Consider the following 19,325-nt stretch of genomic DNA (forward strand, 5'->3'; position numbering starts at 1 on the left):
TTGTCCTATTAATTCCTACTGTGTAAGCTGCAAGTCACTTATCCCGCATAAATACGAATAGCTATAAATAATGAGAGTTTATCCAGTGGCATGTGGTACAATACAAGTTTTTGTTTTGCAATACCTGATTTAATTGCATTAGAACACCTTTTCCAAATGAAAACATGATGAAAATTGCATTCGGACTTGAAAATAACAGCAGCATTGAATGGTAAGTCTCTGAAAAAGTAAACTCTGGCACTATTTTATTAAACAGTGTATTCAAACTTCCATCAGTGCAAACCTATCACTAATACTCAACAACAGTATCGCGCTCTCCTGTGCCGGCACTCAACTGCGCCTTCTGCTTTTGAACTTCTTCTTAACAAAGAAAAAAAATATTGTAATAGACTTTTAATATGTTGAATTTGAAATAGCATTGATTTAACAAGACAGTAAGATTTCCAAGTTCTTGTCAAGTTATTTGCATGTACTGAGAGCAACTGAAATCAACGGGAGAAGTCATCTTGGACTTGAAATACTTTCTATTTTGTTTCTAAGGGTGTTCTTGACTTGATTACCCAGGGAAGTTTCATGGAAGGTCTTTACCCATCTGGCTCCGTCTCTGTTGACCTCCTCACACATTAGAAGCTGCTTTGTCTGTCTTGATATGTTGTAGGGCTAAACCTCTTCTGATCATGGATGCAGTCTACTTAATTTGGGTAGGAAAACCATTGTGATTTGGCTGAAAATACAAGGTAGAATTTATAAATGCACTTAGGTTTTATGTGTGCCTAGTGTCAGAATTTCTCTCGACTTCAATGGTAGTTAAATCAGGCCTCAACTGTGCAGGGAATTTTAGTTATACAGCATAGTATTTATTTAGTTACCACTTACAAAAGTGGCTTTGTCATTTACCATCCTCACCTTTTTAGAGCTGGGATAACTGTTGAACAGAAAGATCAGAGATGTCCCAAATTAGAAACAAACCCTCTCTTTATTGAATTTTATACTGTTACACAATCAAAAAGAAATACAATCACAAATATGTCAAAATGTTTCAAGAGAAATATCAATTGCAATATGTTGTACTTGGTTCCAAAAAGAATTCCATTAAAATATACCACTTCTTCATGAGAGAATACTGCTATTATTCACAAAATCTACCATACTGTATAAATCCAGTAGCAAACTAACTTTTTGGTAACTTGGCAAGCCTTGCTCAAGGTAAACAGGGAAGCAAAAGGAAAATGACAACTCATTTCTATAATTTAGATCAAAATCACAGTTCTCCTCCAGAATGGAGCTTTCCAGGGAGGTAAGGGCCTGATAAGTAGTACCTATTCTTAATGAAAGCTGGACACCCAACTCATTTAAATTTCTATGAAACTATTGGCCTTCTTACAAAGCACTCTAAGGCTGTGAAACGTTCATTTTCATGCTAGACTATTACAGTTCAAATAATCTGAATCATGTAGTTACCTCTGAATGAACTTTGTTCTGATCAGTAGCAGCTAATCAAAGATCATGGAGGAAACAAATGGTTTCTATAGACTGACTCATATTGGTAGAATACTCACAACTCCTAGAGTCAAGAGCATTGTTTGAAGGAAATGATTCATTCAGCAATGTAACAACGGGGGGAAAAGCCTGCCGACAGATATTAGTGAAACAGCCCACGTTTCTGCATTGTTTAGCTATCATTCTTCAGCTGTTCAATTGAACAGCTTCTTAAAATAATGAAAAATGGCTACATTAAATATGCAATAGTTTAACCTGTAATAATCAAAATGTTTGATCCTTAGCATTTTACTTCATCACAAGCCTGATTGATTGATAAATTCATTCAAAGGAAATTTTTCATCCTGAGATGGTCACCAGTGCTATAAGGAAGGTTTTAATGGTCCTTTCTGGCCTCAATCTGTGATTCTTTGAAGTAATTCATTATTTCTGGGGGAAGACTTGATGTGTGCACACAGACACAACCAACATGGAAACTGCTAATACTAAATTGGTTTAGTTTCACCCAAAAACTTTAACATCAACATCCAGTCCAAGCCTACCTTCCTACATGGAAGGAAAGGGGGTTAGAAGTGTGCACTTTAGATTCCAATTTAGATTCTTAATTTACACTGTGTTACACCTAAGATCAAGTCACTGGACAGCAGCCTTAAATTTGACTTTGTGGGAACTAACATCTATTTTATTATGACTTTTTCAGCTCAAGGAATATCCTAAGTGCTAGCTTAAAAAAATATATAAATTCCTTTAGCTTTTAGTAAAGCAAGCTAATGTCTTTCTCACCAACACTCTGATAAGTAACCAGTCTGATTGTTTCGAAGTCAAGGTTATAAATAATTACAGGTGTGGGGAATAAAAACAGAGGAAATAAATAGTATAACCATGCTATGTACAAGGACAAAGTGTAATGGCTTGTTCATTTGCATACAAGTATATTAGCAAAATGCAGATCCTAAAGCCAAGCCAGGCATCTTAATAACATGACAGTAGTCAGCTTGGTAAGTCTATACACAGCAGACAGAGGAAATAAGTGAGGGCCTGCAGAATAACTGAAATTCTGATGAGAATCTGGCCTGAAATAGTGGAAGAAATTGAATTCTTGAACAATAATAAGCAAGGAACTTCTTAGAAGCACAATTTTTCCATGCAGGAAAAAAAAAATGTAAAGAGCTATGAAGACATAGCTTGACTCCTGCTGCTGTCATGATAGCCTTCTGAAAGGTAACTTTGTTACCCCCTTCAGTTTATCTGGCAATGATAATCTGGCCTATTTTTAAATATGCAAAAGGGAACACTATATCCAGCTGCAGTTTCTTTTCTATTACTAGCAACAAAGCAGTATTGTTACATAGTGCCTTAACACTTGAAGAGGTAGCAAGTGAGCAAAGAGATTATTCAAAATCACTAAGAAAGCCTTCAAAAATGAAGGTATTCTAGAAGCTTGTCCTCCAAAGCAGGTTTACCATCAGCATATGTATTCCCAGATTGTAAGAAGAAGAAAAAAAAACAACTTCAAAACAAAAAAAACCCTAAAATGGGTACTTCTGCATTTTGTGAATTCACATTTGCATTTAGCAAAGCTCTGTTACTGTTATTTTCCATACTTTCTTCAATGTCTAAGCAACCTAAGTGTGTTTTTTTTTGTTTTTAAGTGTTTACACCAAATAATTATTCTTCTCTTCCAGGATTTATTGCAGCCATAACTTCAAGGATAAGGCCAGATTTGGCAGGTTCTAATAATTATTCTAAGAATTACCTGGGCAGGGAGAGGGAGAAATCCTTGAAGAATCTTTGTATATTTTAGAAGTTAGGTTTCAATTTTAATTCCCCCCCCGCCCCCCCCCAAGGATTAAACTCCATAGGTCTACTGCAGTTCACTCTAAGAATTATTTATTTCAGCCACTTTCACCAGGACAGTAATCAAAATGCTATGCCTGGTTAATATAATAGAAAATGTATATGAGTTGGGAAGATCCTTAGATGAAATAGTGCTTATTTAAATTCACGGCTGCTATCGCTAAAACCAGAGATGATTCCAGCTGGCTCATAAAGTGACCAGCATGTGATTTTATGGTTAAGTTTTTCTCCTTCTTGTAATATGGATTTTCTCTCAGGTAACTCGCTGCCCACCTAAATTAGAGCACATTAGAGGAAGTATTTACAGTTCCAAATAGGTCAGTTTTTAAGAGGTCAGGACATCCACAATAAAGTCCACAGAGTAACAGAGCTACTATCAAATTGGAGGATATATGTTTTCTATTGAGAGATGAAAAGGGTAACCCAAGAGGCCAGCTCAAGAGCTTCCTGGAGGAGTAAGAAAAGGTGAACTCACTCCTCCCTTTAATATGTCTGCAAGACTCTCCTCACTGTCTCACAGAAGCACCACCTTAATCGACACAGAGTTAAGCATAAAAGGGTTCCTCCTGCCAGCTGACATTTTTCTCAAGCCTTTAAGAACTTCACTACTAAAAGTTCCTCTACTGCAGATAGAGGAAAAGAGTCCATGAAACACATGCCATACAAAGGTCCTTACATAGCAGGTAGGCAGTAGCTCTGTTGCTTTCATCCAGAGAAATTTCTAAGCTTCAGACGCGTAAGGGTTGTGCATGACAAGTCTTTAATACGCAGTAGCAGCTGTGTATATTCAAAACATGTTCTCTGCACAAAGCTTGAGCTCTGGCTTGGGGCACCTGCATGCCTTCCCCTCTCTTTACACAAATTCTACTCTAAGATGCACACAACCATATTCTGCTACCCATGCCTTACCTCCATTAAATAAGGCATTTTAAGTAGGCAGTTTAAATGGGGGGACTATTATTTCAATAATTGTCTCAATTTGACAAATGCTTCTCTTAGTGAACAATAAAGGTTATTTTAAAAAAGGGTTACACTTATGTAACATTATATTGATTTTAAAATTCTCAAAGGAGTCTAATGACACAAATTCCCATTTTCAGATATGGATATGTCAGTGCTTAAATTTTAGAAAAACTAAGAAGTATCAATGTCTTAATTTGTTACAGCAAATTAATTTCAGGAAGGAATTTAACCATGGCCAAAATAAATCCTGTGGAAAGACACTCCACACTTAAGAAATATTTCAGTGCAAGAGAAATCAATAGTTTGAAGAGTGCACAGAATATCTTGACTGTATTTATAGATTACAAGGTTGTATCAGTAGCGTCACATTTTAAGACTGCCAAATGAGAAAAGTCACCTAGGCAAAGTTACTGAGCCAACAGCACAAGGATGTTGAGAACAAGCTTCCTTTATCATTGAGTACCAGCTTCATTTTTCATCAGCAGTTTTTGTGACAAAGACAAAAAACAAACAAACAAAACCCCTCTATCTTTAATTGATCAGTCTTAGGAATTTTTAGTTTTCCTGCTTTCCAGTGTTACCTTGATAGTGCTTCCAGAGACAAGCCTTTAAGCTCTTCATAAGAAGAATCTTTCCACTCTAAAAGAACACAAATACACTGTCCTCTCACTTTCAAGTATGCTAACTGGTGTAATAACTGGTTTAAAAATTTGTTTAACATCTTTGGCCAGCTGTAGTACAACACTGTCTAGGAGACTTGAGTCTATTCATCACTAAAGTAATTAACTTGGAGATGTTAAGGTCAATGTAAGGAAGCAATGATTTCCAATCAACTCTAAGTTAAAAAGGGAACACTGATGAACAATAACCACTAACAAAAATATAAATTATCTCATTTCTCTCAGATAACACACTCCCCAAGGGGGCCTGGTCCACATATAGTTTATTGATGTAAGAAAACAATACAGTTAGTGTTAGATCCAACCACAAAGAGCAAAAGAATGAGTGAATGAAGATTTTGTACAGTACATATAGGAAAATAAGATGTTTGTGCCAACTATATATTTCTAAATAAAAAGGCTTCTAAGTATATTCAAGTTATTGAAATCTACATGAAAACATGGATGTTAATAGCAACAAGGTGCATAAAACCAAAACATCAAAATATCGAGCAACTCAATGATGTACTAGATAAAACTTTGCTAACAATGCATGATGTTTTACAATCCGCTTGAAATATCACCTATACCACAGAGGGTAAGCTGAACATTTAGATTTAAGATCATACACAATATTAGCATTAACTTCAACAACTACAGGCAGGGATTTTTTTTTTTTTTTTAAGCTGGCAAAGTGACTACTTTAAGAACAAACTCTCTCTCTAAATTGAGAATGTATCCAAATAAAAATGCTGCTAGCCCTTTCCAGATAAAGCCTTTCCCTTTGACTAATCACACTCATTTAAGTCAAAAGCATAAGACAGCATTTAAGAACAATTTATATTACAACATGACTAAAATAATGACATAATCCAGGTTTAAACATGATTTCGTAGGCAAACAAAAAAGATTCTTCTTAAAAACTAGTTTTTATAAACACAGAATATATTGCATGAGGAACTGCTGGTATTTTTTTAAGAAAATATATTGTGCGACTGTGGCTACAATGCACTGCTGCAAAGCATTGTTGTTTCTTATAAAAATTATTAAAATAAAACTTATTTGAACATAAAGAGTAAGAGAGCACAAGTCTTCCAATTACTTATGAAGAGCAGGATGGAAGTATTGCCAGTTTTTCCTGTGTTGACATTTTACTAATGATAAGTTTTGGTGACCAACTCCCCAGCCAAAAAATAAATACTTTTTTTAGAATCAGGTGCATATTTCAAAGCTGCTATTGCAAGTGTGTTTTAAATGTAATGGACTTAAAGTATATGTACCAAAGAATTATAAAAATGCACTACAGGTTGAGTTATTGTTACATAAAGAACACATTAAAAAGACTGTCAAAGTAAGTAAAAAGGGGATCAAAACTGAACTAACTGAATTAGTGCAGTACTGTAGCCAGGCTTCTAAAATCAGATATAGAAAATATAAATAGACTGCTTTAGGTGATGATTCACCAGTGTCCAAAAAAGGAACAAGTATTATGAAAGCTCAGTTAACTTGATCCAGAGCTCTGAGCAGTTCTTCACCCTGTAGCAGGTTTCTGTTGCCTTGTATGGGAGCATTTACTTCACAGTCGTAACTTGTGAGTTGGGGTAGTCCACTCTCATCCATCGACTGCCCTAGAAGTTTACTTGCTATGTCTACAGAGGGAGGAGGAAGGGAGGGGAAGGGAAGGGAAAAGTGCAATTTATTCACCACGCTTCACCTTTCTCCGAAAATTGTTCGGAAAGGAGGCAAGTTGGGATACCTGAAAGGCACCCAGTTTTCTCTTTCACACACACAACCCTCTACATATTAAAAAAAAAAAAAAATTACTAACCAGTTGATAGTAGAATGATTGTCTTTTGCTCCACTCCATTATGACCATTTGTTTTGCATCCCTTTACACGTTTCCAAGCAAGTGATGCATTTGCCCCATGATCACCTGTCTGCTGCAATAAAGACCCCTAGAAAGAAGTAAAATAAACTGCTTTATTGAATGCTATATCCTTCTATCCTTCCACATCCCTATTCCAAACTAACAGTACCTGTCAGTAATTACTAATGTAGGCATTGCTACAATTTAAAGGGGACTTCCTTCAGAGCTTGAAGGAAGTCTGTTTCCATGTACGCTGGTCTTAAACTATGTCAAAGACGGTGAAATCAGATTTCAAGACATTGTCTTACTTACAGAAAACTACTAAATCCAAGTTATCCTCAGCTACCATCTCAAGATCAGCATGTACATGTACACATACACACCCATTTAATCATCACTGCTCTTGCCAGAGTAAGCATCAAATTTTCAAAGTCTCTAATGATTTTCCACACTGGAATTATTAGTGTGCACAGGAAGTTCAGGAACCTTGGTTGGTTGATTCCGTCTAAATTTAACGAGTAAAATTCTACTTGCCCTCTAATTACTGCAACCAAGCCGTTCAACTTAAATCTTGTGGGGAATGCAGTCCTGATCCGTTCTATTACGGTATAGCTCCTTAACACCTTATTTTGACAGCAGCATACAAGATATGGCGATCCAAAGCCTTTTAAAAGCTCCATTTAACTTAGATAAGTAAGACAAAGTTGCCACTGAATCAGAAAGAGGGGATGGGAAGGAAAAACCACCAGCTTAATAGCAAGTTTGCTAGCAACAGTAGTTGAATTTGCGAAGTTTTGTCTTGTTTGTAGTAGAAGCAGTTGTACAAGAAAGAAAGTAATTCAGAATGGTACCATTATCCTAGACAATGAAAATATTCAAGGACATATGTTTTCAGGTTATGAAACATCAATACAAGTCAAAGAAAGTTGTATAACAGAAGTTACATAGTTAAGTGGCTCAGAAGCTGCGTTTCATAGTAAGGTCAGTCAGCTACGTTGTTGCTAGTTTATTTTTTATTGTGAACGCAATACAGCACTTCATATTAAGAAAGATGTAGCTTGTATTTTATTCTGCAGTGATTCGGATCATTATTTCATAATCTTACTTTAACACAGCATGTCCTTGCCTTAATCTCCTGTTTTTGTAGAAAACTATAGTAGTGTTTTACTTTATCGTCATACAGTTTCACTGTCTTTGCAAAATAAGTTCCCCCTTCTATACGCTTAGGGAGTCCTGACAGATATTTACACAGTCCCAGAATACCATGTAATGTAAAGCTGCATTTAATGTCATTTTTCTTCTGTGCATGTGCAAGGCCTAGTTAACACACTCAGAAATCCATTCTAGAGAAAGAAGCCAAATGGTACAAGTTTGCTTGAAATAATGTCAGTAAGACCCAGCTACATTAAAAATTCAGCCTCTGACTGCAAAAAACAGCAAAAATATTTGCAATATTTTTGTCAGATACAGAAAAAAGAAAAAGGTTTAGCAAAGGATGAAATATGAACCTATAAGCATTAAAAAGGCACTAAACAGAGGCCTGAACACTTATTATGGCAGTTAACACAGAAGTGCTTATGTTCTGTCACCTATGCTACTTTGGATATTTTATCAGCTACATTGTATGACAGCAGTAGCGCTGTTACATAAGAAAGAGGCAACAAAAGGCAATAAAATTTGTAGAGCTGTGAGTTTTTACAAAGCTACTGGAAGGAACAGAACAACATGCATGAAAGTGAAAAGCATTAGGGAATGAAAACGCTGAGACAGTATGGGGATTTGTTTGTTTGTTTTTTTTAAAAGAGTAAAATCTGCTAACCTCATACAAAAAGCCTGGATGTATAAATGCTTTTCCCAGCTCTCATAGGGAAGATCAGTTATAAGACAGTATACAGTGATCACTGTCATTCCCAGAAGCAGAATGACAATACGGGCATAGTTCATAATTCAGAAGAAAATACCCCTGCACTGTAAGACATGCTGGATGACTGTATCTAGGAAACGGACCACAAGAGCAACAAAGACTCTCAAGGGCTGTGTAGCAGTAGAGGAACTAAGAATTAACTGTGTAAGAACTTTTAAGAGAAGTAAGAATTTGCAACAAAGGCAAGAAGAGAGATACAGTATTGTAATGGCAAAGCCCAAGACTCCAAAATACTAAGGACCGATACTGAAAGACAAAGCTTGGAGACAAAATACCCTCACAGAAGGTAACAAGCTGGTTACCCTCAATTAAGTGACCCCCCCCCCCCACCCCAAAAAACAAAACAAAAACAAACCCACAAAGAATACATAAAAGGTTCCTTTTGAATACGTAAGACAAATGATGATGAGCTACTTGCAGACGCATGCACTAGTACTGGAGAGACGGTGCATGTAATGAAAGTAGTAATACAAGTTTGATAAGTGAATAGAATTCATACAACCTATGTTCAGATAATATTTGTTATCTGGCCAAATAAAGTCTCAGATTCAGTGAAAAGTGTGAAGTGATAGAAAGAAGCATAAAGAACACTATATCCAGTACTGAGAAACATGAAAATAAAGTTTGAAACAAAAGTGAAATAAACGTCAATTTTAAATGGGATGTCTTACATTTCTGAACATTCTACTGAGGAAAAAATCCCTCTTTGCATGCATGTTCACAAAAGAATATCTTCTGCCTAATCAAGAAACGTGCTTAGGTATAAAGGGCACTTTTGAAACACCTGACAGTAAAAGAGATCTAAAGTCAGTATATGAATATAAGAGGGAATTTTACTACCAAATAATCATCTTTCATCCCAAGATTCCACTGCATACTATTAGCTAAACTCAGGACTCTGCACCGATGCTTAATTTCGGAAATTGCAAGGTTAAAATATTTTAAAATGGTAAAACAAAACTCACAATTCCAACTGCCTGAAAAAGTGAACCATCATGTTCCATTTTTCGTTTTCTCTGAGCATTATGCAAAGCTAGCATCTTTGGATTTAGTTCTTCATCCATTGCAGTAGATCTAAGAAAAATTGATTCAGTCTGTTAAGAAGTTTCTACTATCCTCAAGCCATTCTTCTTTTGTGGACACTTCATATATTATATGACAGAACTGAATTTATGTACTAGTTTTCTTTGGTCAGTGACCCATTTCAACAATTGACTATGAGCATAGCAAATGTTAGCTTTAAATCTTCCTGTAAGACTCAGAATGACTTATAACAATTTTTAAAGGCTTTCTAGAAAAAATACAAGCATAAAGGTTCAGCAATTCACTGTCTTTCTATAGAAAGAAGGGAGGGAGGGTGAGGAAAAGGAGTCTATTTGTTTTGAATATTTGCATGTACAGATAATACTTCTGTGTATCAAAGGTATGGTGTTCTAATTTTGTAGAATTTTCTACCACGATAAATATCTGCTACATATGCAGATATTATGACATATCCATTATTATGAAATATGGCTCGCTTTAAAAGCATCTCATGTTGCTTAGAGATTGTAGCTGTCTCTTGCATCATAATGAATTGGACAAGAAAAGCATCAGAAATATTGCATCGTTTTAACTACCTGTAAATTGCCTACTGTATTCTTTTAAAAAGGCTGCTAGTCAGATACAAGAGCAGATCAAAATCATGAACACAGTTTGCTTATCGTAGCTGCCTACTATGCAAGACATCTGTGTAAAAGCTACCGCAAAAAAACTACTGAGAAATTAACTTTAGGGATATTTACTCTACCAAAAATATCTTGTTTGAAATGTCCAGAATTAAATGTATCAATTCCTACACTGAAGTAGAATACAGAAGACAGCAACACAGTTGCAGTATTTCAAAACGTATTACATCTAACTTCTTGAACAGATACTAGGGCTTAAGCTTAACTTTTAATAAAATACCTTTTATTCAGAGTGACTGTTAGCAAACTGGGTGCTGCTGGACAAGATTTCTCCGTCTGATCCAATGTTCCTTTTCCTACTCTCATTGGAGAGGCAGTTCGACTCCTGTTCCCACCATATGGCGATGCTGGGGCACTACTCGTTTCGCTGATTACGTGGACAGGAGATGAAGGAACAATTAGTGTCTTCACATCATCCACGTGTTCTGTCACGGGTTTTATTTCATCAGCAGTATTTGATGGTGTCTGAGTCTGCTGAAATATAGTAATGGTGGCTGCATTCTGAGAGCTGGAAGAACTGCTTTCCAGTGGAGATAGCTGATCAAAGGAGCGTAACTGGAAGTCATCATCCATTGGAATATAAGGAGCCAACATCTCCAAGTCTAAATCAGTTTCCTGGAAAACATATGAGGTAAAACTTATAATACATCAGAATAGCTCAGCTATGACTTCACGGCCCCATTAAGGCTCTTCCTCTTACCAAATATTTAGAATAATTTTCTGCAATCTCTTCCTTTATTTTAATAAAAGTCTGATTACATAAGAGGAGGGAGGTTCCTGAAAATGTTCAAAGAAAGAGAAACAAAAAAACAAAAAAGAGAGAAACACATTGTAAATATACGAATTAAGATGATACAGCAGTTTAAATGAATGTACATTACCTGAGTAGAAAACGGATTTTTTGCTTCTGTATCTATCGCAAAGAGTTTCTCCACTAATTCCAGTTTGAATTCATTAGCCATATCATTATCCACATCAAAGCAATAGTCATTGGGACTACTGGGCTGTAAAAGTATTTCAAGCGCAGTTTTAAGTTTCTGTCATTATATTATTTTGCATTGTATCTACAACATTTGAAAAAAGTACTAATCTAAAAAAATTAATTCCAAACTGTAGCTGTACAAAACCAAAATGGGAGAGGAAACCATTTACACTTTTCCATATGCATTCAAATTTATCTCTTTGGGGAAGCACATGACTAGCTGGAACTTTTAAAGAGCACCTACAGTAATTTATTGCAACTCCTTTGCTATTTACCATAGTTGTCACCAAATCATCCTTTTCTGGAAAGGCCAATCCCAAACAGCTCCTATTTCTCTTACACAGACTACGGCATGCACTTCTTTAAGGAAAAGAATTTTCAGTACGAAAATTTCATCTTTTTCCTCAGATCATGGTATAAGCTTAACTAAGCTACACTTTATGAATAATTTTAAATTGCTGTCTTAGTTAATATCTTTAATCTTGCCCCATAAGCCCCACCAGAACATTCACTTTCATCACAGGGTATCCAAATTACATGACTAACCTCAGGTGAACTTTGGCTGGTACTTGCATCTGAAGGGCTGGTTGGTTGCTCTTGCACCTGAGGCATGGTAAAAGAAAGTTCTAGTGGCTCTGTGTTTGGCTCCAGCTTTGATACAACTTCTCTATTGAGTGCAGGATCAGCATTGCTACGAAGTGGCTTTGTAGTTTCAGAGGCAGGCAGTGGGGACATTGCCATATTTATATTCTGCAATTTCTCACTGGATGAGGGGAGCATTACATCGTTATACAAAGGAACTTCATCACATTGTTGTTCATCAGACTCTATAAAAATTAAAAGAAACCATCAACCTAAGTAAAAGTACTGAGTGTGTCTATGGACCTCACTACATTTAACAGTGGCTGAAATATCATTAGGCAAGTGACACTGGAGGTTATTTTCCAAAGTGTACTGTAAAACACTAATTTTACTAATGAGCATGCTCTGTAATTTAAGCATACACCCACCATTGCTGCTGAAATCTAAGGAGATAATTGTGTCTCCAGCAGCTGGGGCTAGCACAGTTAAAGCATCTGGTTCCTGTTTAAGTTTTTCAAAGAGGCTGTTGGTATCCTCCAGTTCAGCTTTGCTGAATATTTTGGTCATTTTCATATCAGGAGACTCCACCGGTTTCAGCATACACTCAGTTTGTCCGAGGGAAAAAATCAAGTCTTTCTGAACAATTCCACTGTCAGACAAAAAGGAAGATTGTTATTAAGAACAGCTAAAAGAAATAATTTCAGCATTAACAGTTTTATAAGTTGCAAGTCATGAAAAGAAAATTACCAGAAAGAAGCTTTAAGATTTTTCTTTTTTTCCTTATTCATTCCTTCCTCTAATGTTATACAGAAAGCAAACACTAGTTGTGGTGCCCTAAAAGGTAACAAATAAGTAGATACGCTTTCTTGAAAGCATCAAGAAAGTCAACGGGAAAAAAGTTAAGGATTTCCCTAAGCAGTTTTTTTTTTTTGTTTTAAATTAACACACTATATTAGTAGATTGGTATTGTTACATTCAGTACAGTTTTGAAAACTCAGAATTTAGGACTACTGTGCAGCTGCACAAAGTTAGTTAACAGATCTGCCTTAAGTTGAAGCTTTCAATTAAAAAAGGAGTTTTGATGAAAAAAAGATTTAGAAAAGACATTGATACTGATGCTCTGGCTCAATGACTAAAAATCACCCATAAAATAAACTGCCTCAGACTGTGGACAAAGATTAAATAGATGTCTGAGATGCAGATATATTCTCACATGCTTCCATTGTGACAGTCCAGAAGAGCCTGGCCTTATACTCATTTGCTTGCAGGAGATCTCCCTACTGATATCACTAGAATCAAAAGAATTATTTTGGGTGTGGGGTTTTTTTGTTTTGTTTTAAACATAACTCCTAATCCTACGATGGGCAGTATTCTAAGCAAAAACTCACTGGTAAGAAAAATAGTAACATCATAACATATTCAACCAGATCCTCAGCAAGTTGGAAAAAAAAATTTTTTTAAGATATGAGGTCATCAGAATCTGACTCCATCTTCAATAAAAGTCATGGAAAGAAGGATGGCGATGTCCACTCAACTTACCTCAACACATAGTTTACACATACTATGCACTGTGGCTGAGAATTCTTAGTGTTGTATATAACAGTTGCTTGAGTTTCAACCCACACATAGCCACCTTGTTTAGCAAGCATTCTGTACTGTCCTGTTGTCACCTGCCCTTTTGTGAACACTAAAAGCAGAAAGGACATCAGCTTTAATTACAGGCAGGAAAAAACAAACATACATAGCTTTCAAGAAAAGTATTCACTGCAGATTCCTATCTGCAATTAAAAGAAAACCCCCTTTATTCTGCAGCTTTCCCCATGCTGAATCTTATCTCTAGTAGCTGGGGAATTTTCAATGCATCTTTTCACTTACTATCATGGTGTGTTTTGGTCAGATGATCAGAATCCAGCGCATGATAGTACTCATAAATTGAACGACCCAAGAGTTCCTCTGGCTCATACCCCATCAACTCTGTAATTCTTTAAAAAGAGGGGAAAAATGCTAAGTAAATGCAGGCTTAGAGTAGCACTCATACTAATTTTAGATGCTTGCAAACCTAGAGAGATCTTTGAGTCACTTCCATACACATTAGCAGCACTGTTGATTTACTGTGACTTTTTATTTTGAAGTACATCTCTTTTAAAGAAGCAAAAAAAAAAAAAAAAAAAAGCAAAGTCTCAGCAGGCACAGGATTTCAGGATTTTACTTCTCATTAGAATATTTATAAACCTGCTGTCTACCACAGGACAAGATTTAAGTAAATCCCTGCTTTCTAGACTTTTTTGCTTAAAGTTAAGATTAGCTACTTATAGACTATCAACTTACACTAATACAAAAAGGTAATAAAACAAATACATATTTCAACAATTTTAAACATGCAACTGAAAGAAATGAGAGTCTTTTTTTTCCCCCACCATCAACAATTGTCAGCTTTTAAAGAAAACAGTATTTTCTTCAGCCCCTAGAGGGCAGTGCTAACTAGGAGAAAACATTTATTTATTGTTTGTCCTGTTCCACATGCGGGATTTGACCAAATATATCTGTTTTTATGTGAGAGCATAAGTCCTAGAAAGGTAAAGTTATAGCAGAGGGCAGAAAACCTGCACCTTTGCATCTAACTGCAACAACTAATAAGAAATTACTTTTTGTTATAAAGAAAAGGAACCTCATAGCAGGCAGTAATAAATAATATCCCATTGGAGAAAAAAAAAAAACACACACACACACACCACCACCCCCCTCAGGGCAATGAGCTCCTTCACTTCTATTTTTCAGATTTGTCAAGCTCAAGTTTCCAGAACATAAAGAACATTCTTATGTATTCCACTGCATCCAGGATTGGTACTGGAATATAATAATCTCATTTTAAACAGCAGATGTATTGCATCAAAAGTACAGCTGAACTTTTTTTTTTTTTTGGTTAGAGAACACATACTGATCTTCTGAGGAAAAGGAGGGAGCAGGGGGGCAGCAGTAAAATGCATCTCACAAGGATCCTAAATACAAGCACTCTTTTCAGTCACTGAAAGGTTCCACCATCTATGACAACCCTAAAAATCCTTCTTGTTCTTTCAGTATCCAAAAGAATCTTAGTTTAGTTTTATTGTTGTCACTAAACTAAGGACCAGTTTGAATAGGTATTTAACTGCAGGCAAACAAAGTAATCAGGAGCAGTACCCCGCCACCCTCCTTAGATTTAAAATTTTGGCTTTTATGTAAGACATCCTGACTAATTAATAAAAGCCAAAAGCATCAACTGAAGACTCCATTTCGCGGGTGAATTAAGTTAAGGATTAAGACTACCTAAAGGTATAATGCCTACATTAGCAAACACATACAAACCTTACAAATTCTTAAAAGGAATTCATCTCTTAAGCACAAAACATATTTTACCTTTCATCACAATAGGAAAATTTCATATCAAGACTGTGACGACTGAGGAACGTTTTACTGTCCAAGGGGACCTCAATGTTTGATGGATGAGGAATAGGTTCACAGATCAACACCAAACATGTCATGGGAGGCTTTTTGTAGCCACAGTGAGTCTGATTACTGCATGTGTCATACACACGAATATGTCCAGTGCAGTGGAGTACCTATGGGAGAATTAGATTTTTTAAAAAAGACCCATGTTCTTTTCTGTCCGACAACACAGATCTTATTTCCATCAGTACGCTTCCCCCTCCCCATCTCTCCTTATTCTGTTATTAATATCAACAGCAGCAGTGCAATAGAGCTTTCAAAGCAATTGGGGAAGGGGCGGGGGGGGGGGGGAGAGGGAGAAAGAGAGAGAGTTCTCTCATGCTACACGGCCTGTGATTACTAGACTGGCTGCTGGCTGCCAGTTCCTTCCTCCCTGGTGTTTGCTGAAACAATGCTAGAAGTTTCTTTGCTTCTTACAGCTTTGAAAGATACCTGAATAATGACTCTGATTTGCAATTGCATCACCAGAAGATAATTAACTATTTCAATTTGAAAGTTGTAGAAAGAGTAGCAGTCTCAATTTTAGACATTTTACAGGAATGATATTGCAAGGAGAGATCAAGTAGATTCTCCAAAAGATATGAAGTTTAGCATTCTGCCCCCACCCTTTACCACTCTGAAGGAGAAATAGTTCACATACAGCAGAAAAGAAGAAAAAAGCTGTGTGATCAAGAATAATTAAGTTTAAGTTATAAAAGAGAATTCTGAGTAGTATTACCACTGGATATAGTAAAAGGTTGTGTTTTGCCCAAAGAAGAAAATGCATTCATTTCAGAAAGTTATCAAATTATGCTCTTTTTATTCCACTTCATTAAAAGTGAGATAGCCAGCAACTTCAGAAAGAGCAATATTTAGGTCTTTCAGAGAGATCTCAACTGTCACGTTTACAATCAAATCAAAATGAAACAGTTATCTGTATTATATCTAATGTCAGGTAACTTTTTCCTCAGAGAGGACTTTACACAAACATATTTAGGAATTATAATTTCTAATAAATAACCTCTGGTTTAAAATGGAGAGTTCATTAAAAGACTGTCAAAAAACTAATTTTAAAGCATTGTTTCAGTTACCTCCCTGCTGTATTCAGCATTAAAATTCAGCATATTTAAGCACAATCATTAAGTACTTAGTGAAACTCAAGCTCAAGTGACATTAACTAAAAATGTTGAAATACAGTAAGTTACGACATCTGAAGAGCCAGTTGCCAAGCTGCATAAATATTCCTTTGCATTATTTACCTTCCATGTAGCAGACTTAATATTCACTGTTCTTCCCCTGCTAGTCAGTGTACACTTCATTCTGAGAAAAAAGCTGCGCTCCGTGTTCTGCTCTTTGCCCTTTTTCACAGGACCTAACAAAAGCAAATAGTAAACCAGTTCTTAAGCTCTTGGATCATCTTCCCCAGATGTAAAAAAAAAAAAAATAAGTTACAGAACTATCTCTAAGACTAGGGGAAGAAAAAAAAGTAAGCTTTCTTGAAAAAAGTCAGGAAATCCTAATGCAAATTAATACTAATAGTATTCAATTTTTAGTTTTAACTTAAAGTCTACTGTTATCAAGTAAGTTTTTGCCTTTATAGGGGAGAACCTTTCAAAGACAATTACTTGCTAGGCTATTTAAAAAACGAACAGTCTCATTTGGGCAGAGAAAATGCAAACCAATCCTACCAGGAGAGCTGCAAGCAGCTCACTGTGAATGGAAAAGAAAACGAAGCAGCTAGGATAAGGAAAGCTGGGAAAGAATGAATTTGCAGAGGAGTGCTAATGAGTTAGAACTAAGTCATGGTATAGCATGGAAGTTTAGAACACATATGAGCTTACTTATGATACAAGTTTATAAAATATTTTGCTCATCTTCCAAAGATAACAGATGAAATATGAAATTCTTCATGGTAGCTTACTCTGCAGCTACCAGCTTGACTAAATTCATTAGAAAACAGTAAAGCCGTTACACTGCCTCGTCTATTGTAGCCGTGCTGCTAGCAGAGACGAACACTGATGTGGACAAGCCTACTCTGTGCTGCAAGGGAATATCTTCAATAAAGGAGAACAAAAATGCAAACTTCAGAGAAACAACAACCACCTATTTAATTCAGTTTTAAAAACTGTGGTTTTTAGAGAGTTAAACCAATTCAGAAATTCATAGCTGAAGATCACACAATAATGTTATTGTTACTAACTCCTGATGCTTAAGGCTGAGCTCTAAGAAGCAGCTATAAAAGATGGAGCAGCTTTCACAAGTCTGATTCAGACATTATCTTAAAAATTGCCAGCTCTGAAAGTTTCAAAAGCAACCTTGTAAAACCAGAATGCAGTTAAGAGTTTCTGCCAATCATATTTATATTCATTTGCACCTGTACAATCCCAGAGAGCAGTATTTAATTCTCAAATCCAAACCAAAGTAATTCCACTGATGTAAGAGCTAGAGTAGAATGTAACCTAGGAATCCTAATAAATATAAAAACGTACTGTTATTACTGTAATTTAGAGTTTTGTCTGCCCATTTCATTTGCAAAACAGATTTGGTAATAATGCTTTCCAGACATCTTATTCCAGTCTAGTCAATTTAGACATGCTAGAGTTAGTTTTCATGACATTCATTAATACCATTTTTTTTTAATAATATATTTTCATAACGGGAAAGGTGTTTACCCTGCTTTAGTGACTTTTTTTTTTGGCAGATGCAATATTGCATTGGGGGTGGGGGGGAGAAGATATCTAAATCTAGCCTTGGATATATACTTCAATAGTAAGAGCAGAGAAATTTAGAAAGACCTTACAAAAAAATCAAAATCAGGGCCCTCAACACTATACTTTATCTGGTCTCCTCCACTGAGTTAAATGGAATCATACTTCTAATTTAGTGATACAAGAAAGCAGAAGTGGGTCTTAAGTGATTTTTATGACATGTGGTAATTTATCATCCTCTAAACTGAGAGTCTATATAACCCTCTTTGATGAACCAGGAGTTTAGACTGAACTGATGAACCAGGAGGTCAGATTTTAGATCTGCAGCAACTGAGTAAAGCAGATCCATTTGGAGGCATGCATGTTGCCTAGTCTTTACAATCATTAACGAGCTTTGCAAAGACTTAAAATCACCGATTCATGGGCATATATTAATTTCAAAAGTATACAGAACATGTGATTATGAAGTTCTATTCTACTGCACTGAGGAAAAAATTTGATATTTGAGAAAAGATACCAATTTCATGCACTGATTAAAAGGTGCTGTGAAGCATCAGTCCCAAAGCCCAGAATTAACAGTGGCTTTTAGGGTCTGTCTGGGTGGAAGGGTATTCTTCCTTATTTTTACCCAAGCAAAGGCATCCATAAGACTACCACCTGATTAGTTTTTTTCATCTTTTCTATGTCCTAGACATAACACCACAGATTTCTGGAAGAAACCATTTCCCTTTAAGGTGTCCTGAGAAGACATGCCTAGACCAAGGCAAACGTACCAAAATCTAACTTCTCCATATTATTCTATAGCAGTCACTTAAAATCATTCTCATTCAATCTACCTCTAACTACTTTTTCCTGTAGGCATGCTATGTCTTTCAACCTTCAATAATTCTGTTTGAGTCATTAATTTTGTTTTAGATTAAAGAGTACTAATGAAGTCTCATCTCTCCTACAATTAGAGTGTTTCGAAAAACATTCTGGCTATTTCTGTAGCCAGTATCTCCGAACAAGATGCGAGATCTAAAAAACAAAATATAGTAGTTTGTTCTCTCTTAACTCCTTTATCCAGCAGATAACCAAACATGCTAATGCCA

At 35.9% G+C, this 19,325-nt stretch overlaps 1 protein-coding gene across 3 annotated transcripts in view; it reads right to left on the bottom strand.

The window, feature by feature from the left end:
* Positions 1–19,325, bottom strand: part of HIF1A (hypoxia inducible factor 1 subunit alpha) — a 36,259-nt gene continuing 16,934 nt past the window's right edge. For 2 of the 3 annotated variants that reach the window (XM_068947360.1, XM_068947362.1), the window contains exons 5-15: positions 16,786–16,898; positions 15,458–15,660; positions 13,937–14,043; positions 13,601–13,748; positions 12,490–12,710; positions 12,026–12,306; positions 11,379–11,501; positions 10,718–11,112; positions 9,736–9,844; positions 6,808–6,934; positions 3,753–6,628 (exon numbers count right to left, since the gene is read on the bottom strand). In XM_068947360.1, coding sequence (XP_068803461.1) covers positions 6,477–6,628; positions 6,808–6,934; positions 9,736–9,844; positions 10,718–11,112; positions 11,379–11,501; positions 12,026–12,306; positions 12,490–12,710; positions 13,601–13,748; positions 13,937–14,043; positions 15,458–15,660; positions 16,786–16,898 — 1,979 coding nt within the window. In that variant the 3' untranslated portion in view covers positions 3,753–6,476. Of the gene's footprint in view, positions 725–3,752; positions 6,629–6,807; positions 6,935–9,735; positions 9,845–10,717; positions 11,113–11,378; positions 11,502–12,025; positions 12,307–12,489; positions 12,711–13,600; positions 13,749–13,936; positions 14,044–15,457; positions 15,661–16,785; positions 16,899–19,325 lie in introns of those variants that run through there. The other variant, XM_068947361.1, reaches the window with a different exon arrangement.

This window comes from Struthio camelus, chromosome 5, assembly GCF_040807025.1.
Source record: "Struthio camelus isolate bStrCam1 chromosome 5, bStrCam1.hap1, whole genome shotgun sequence".
NCBI classification, from domain to species: Eukaryota; Metazoa; Chordata; class Aves; order Struthioniformes; family Struthionidae; genus Struthio; species Struthio camelus.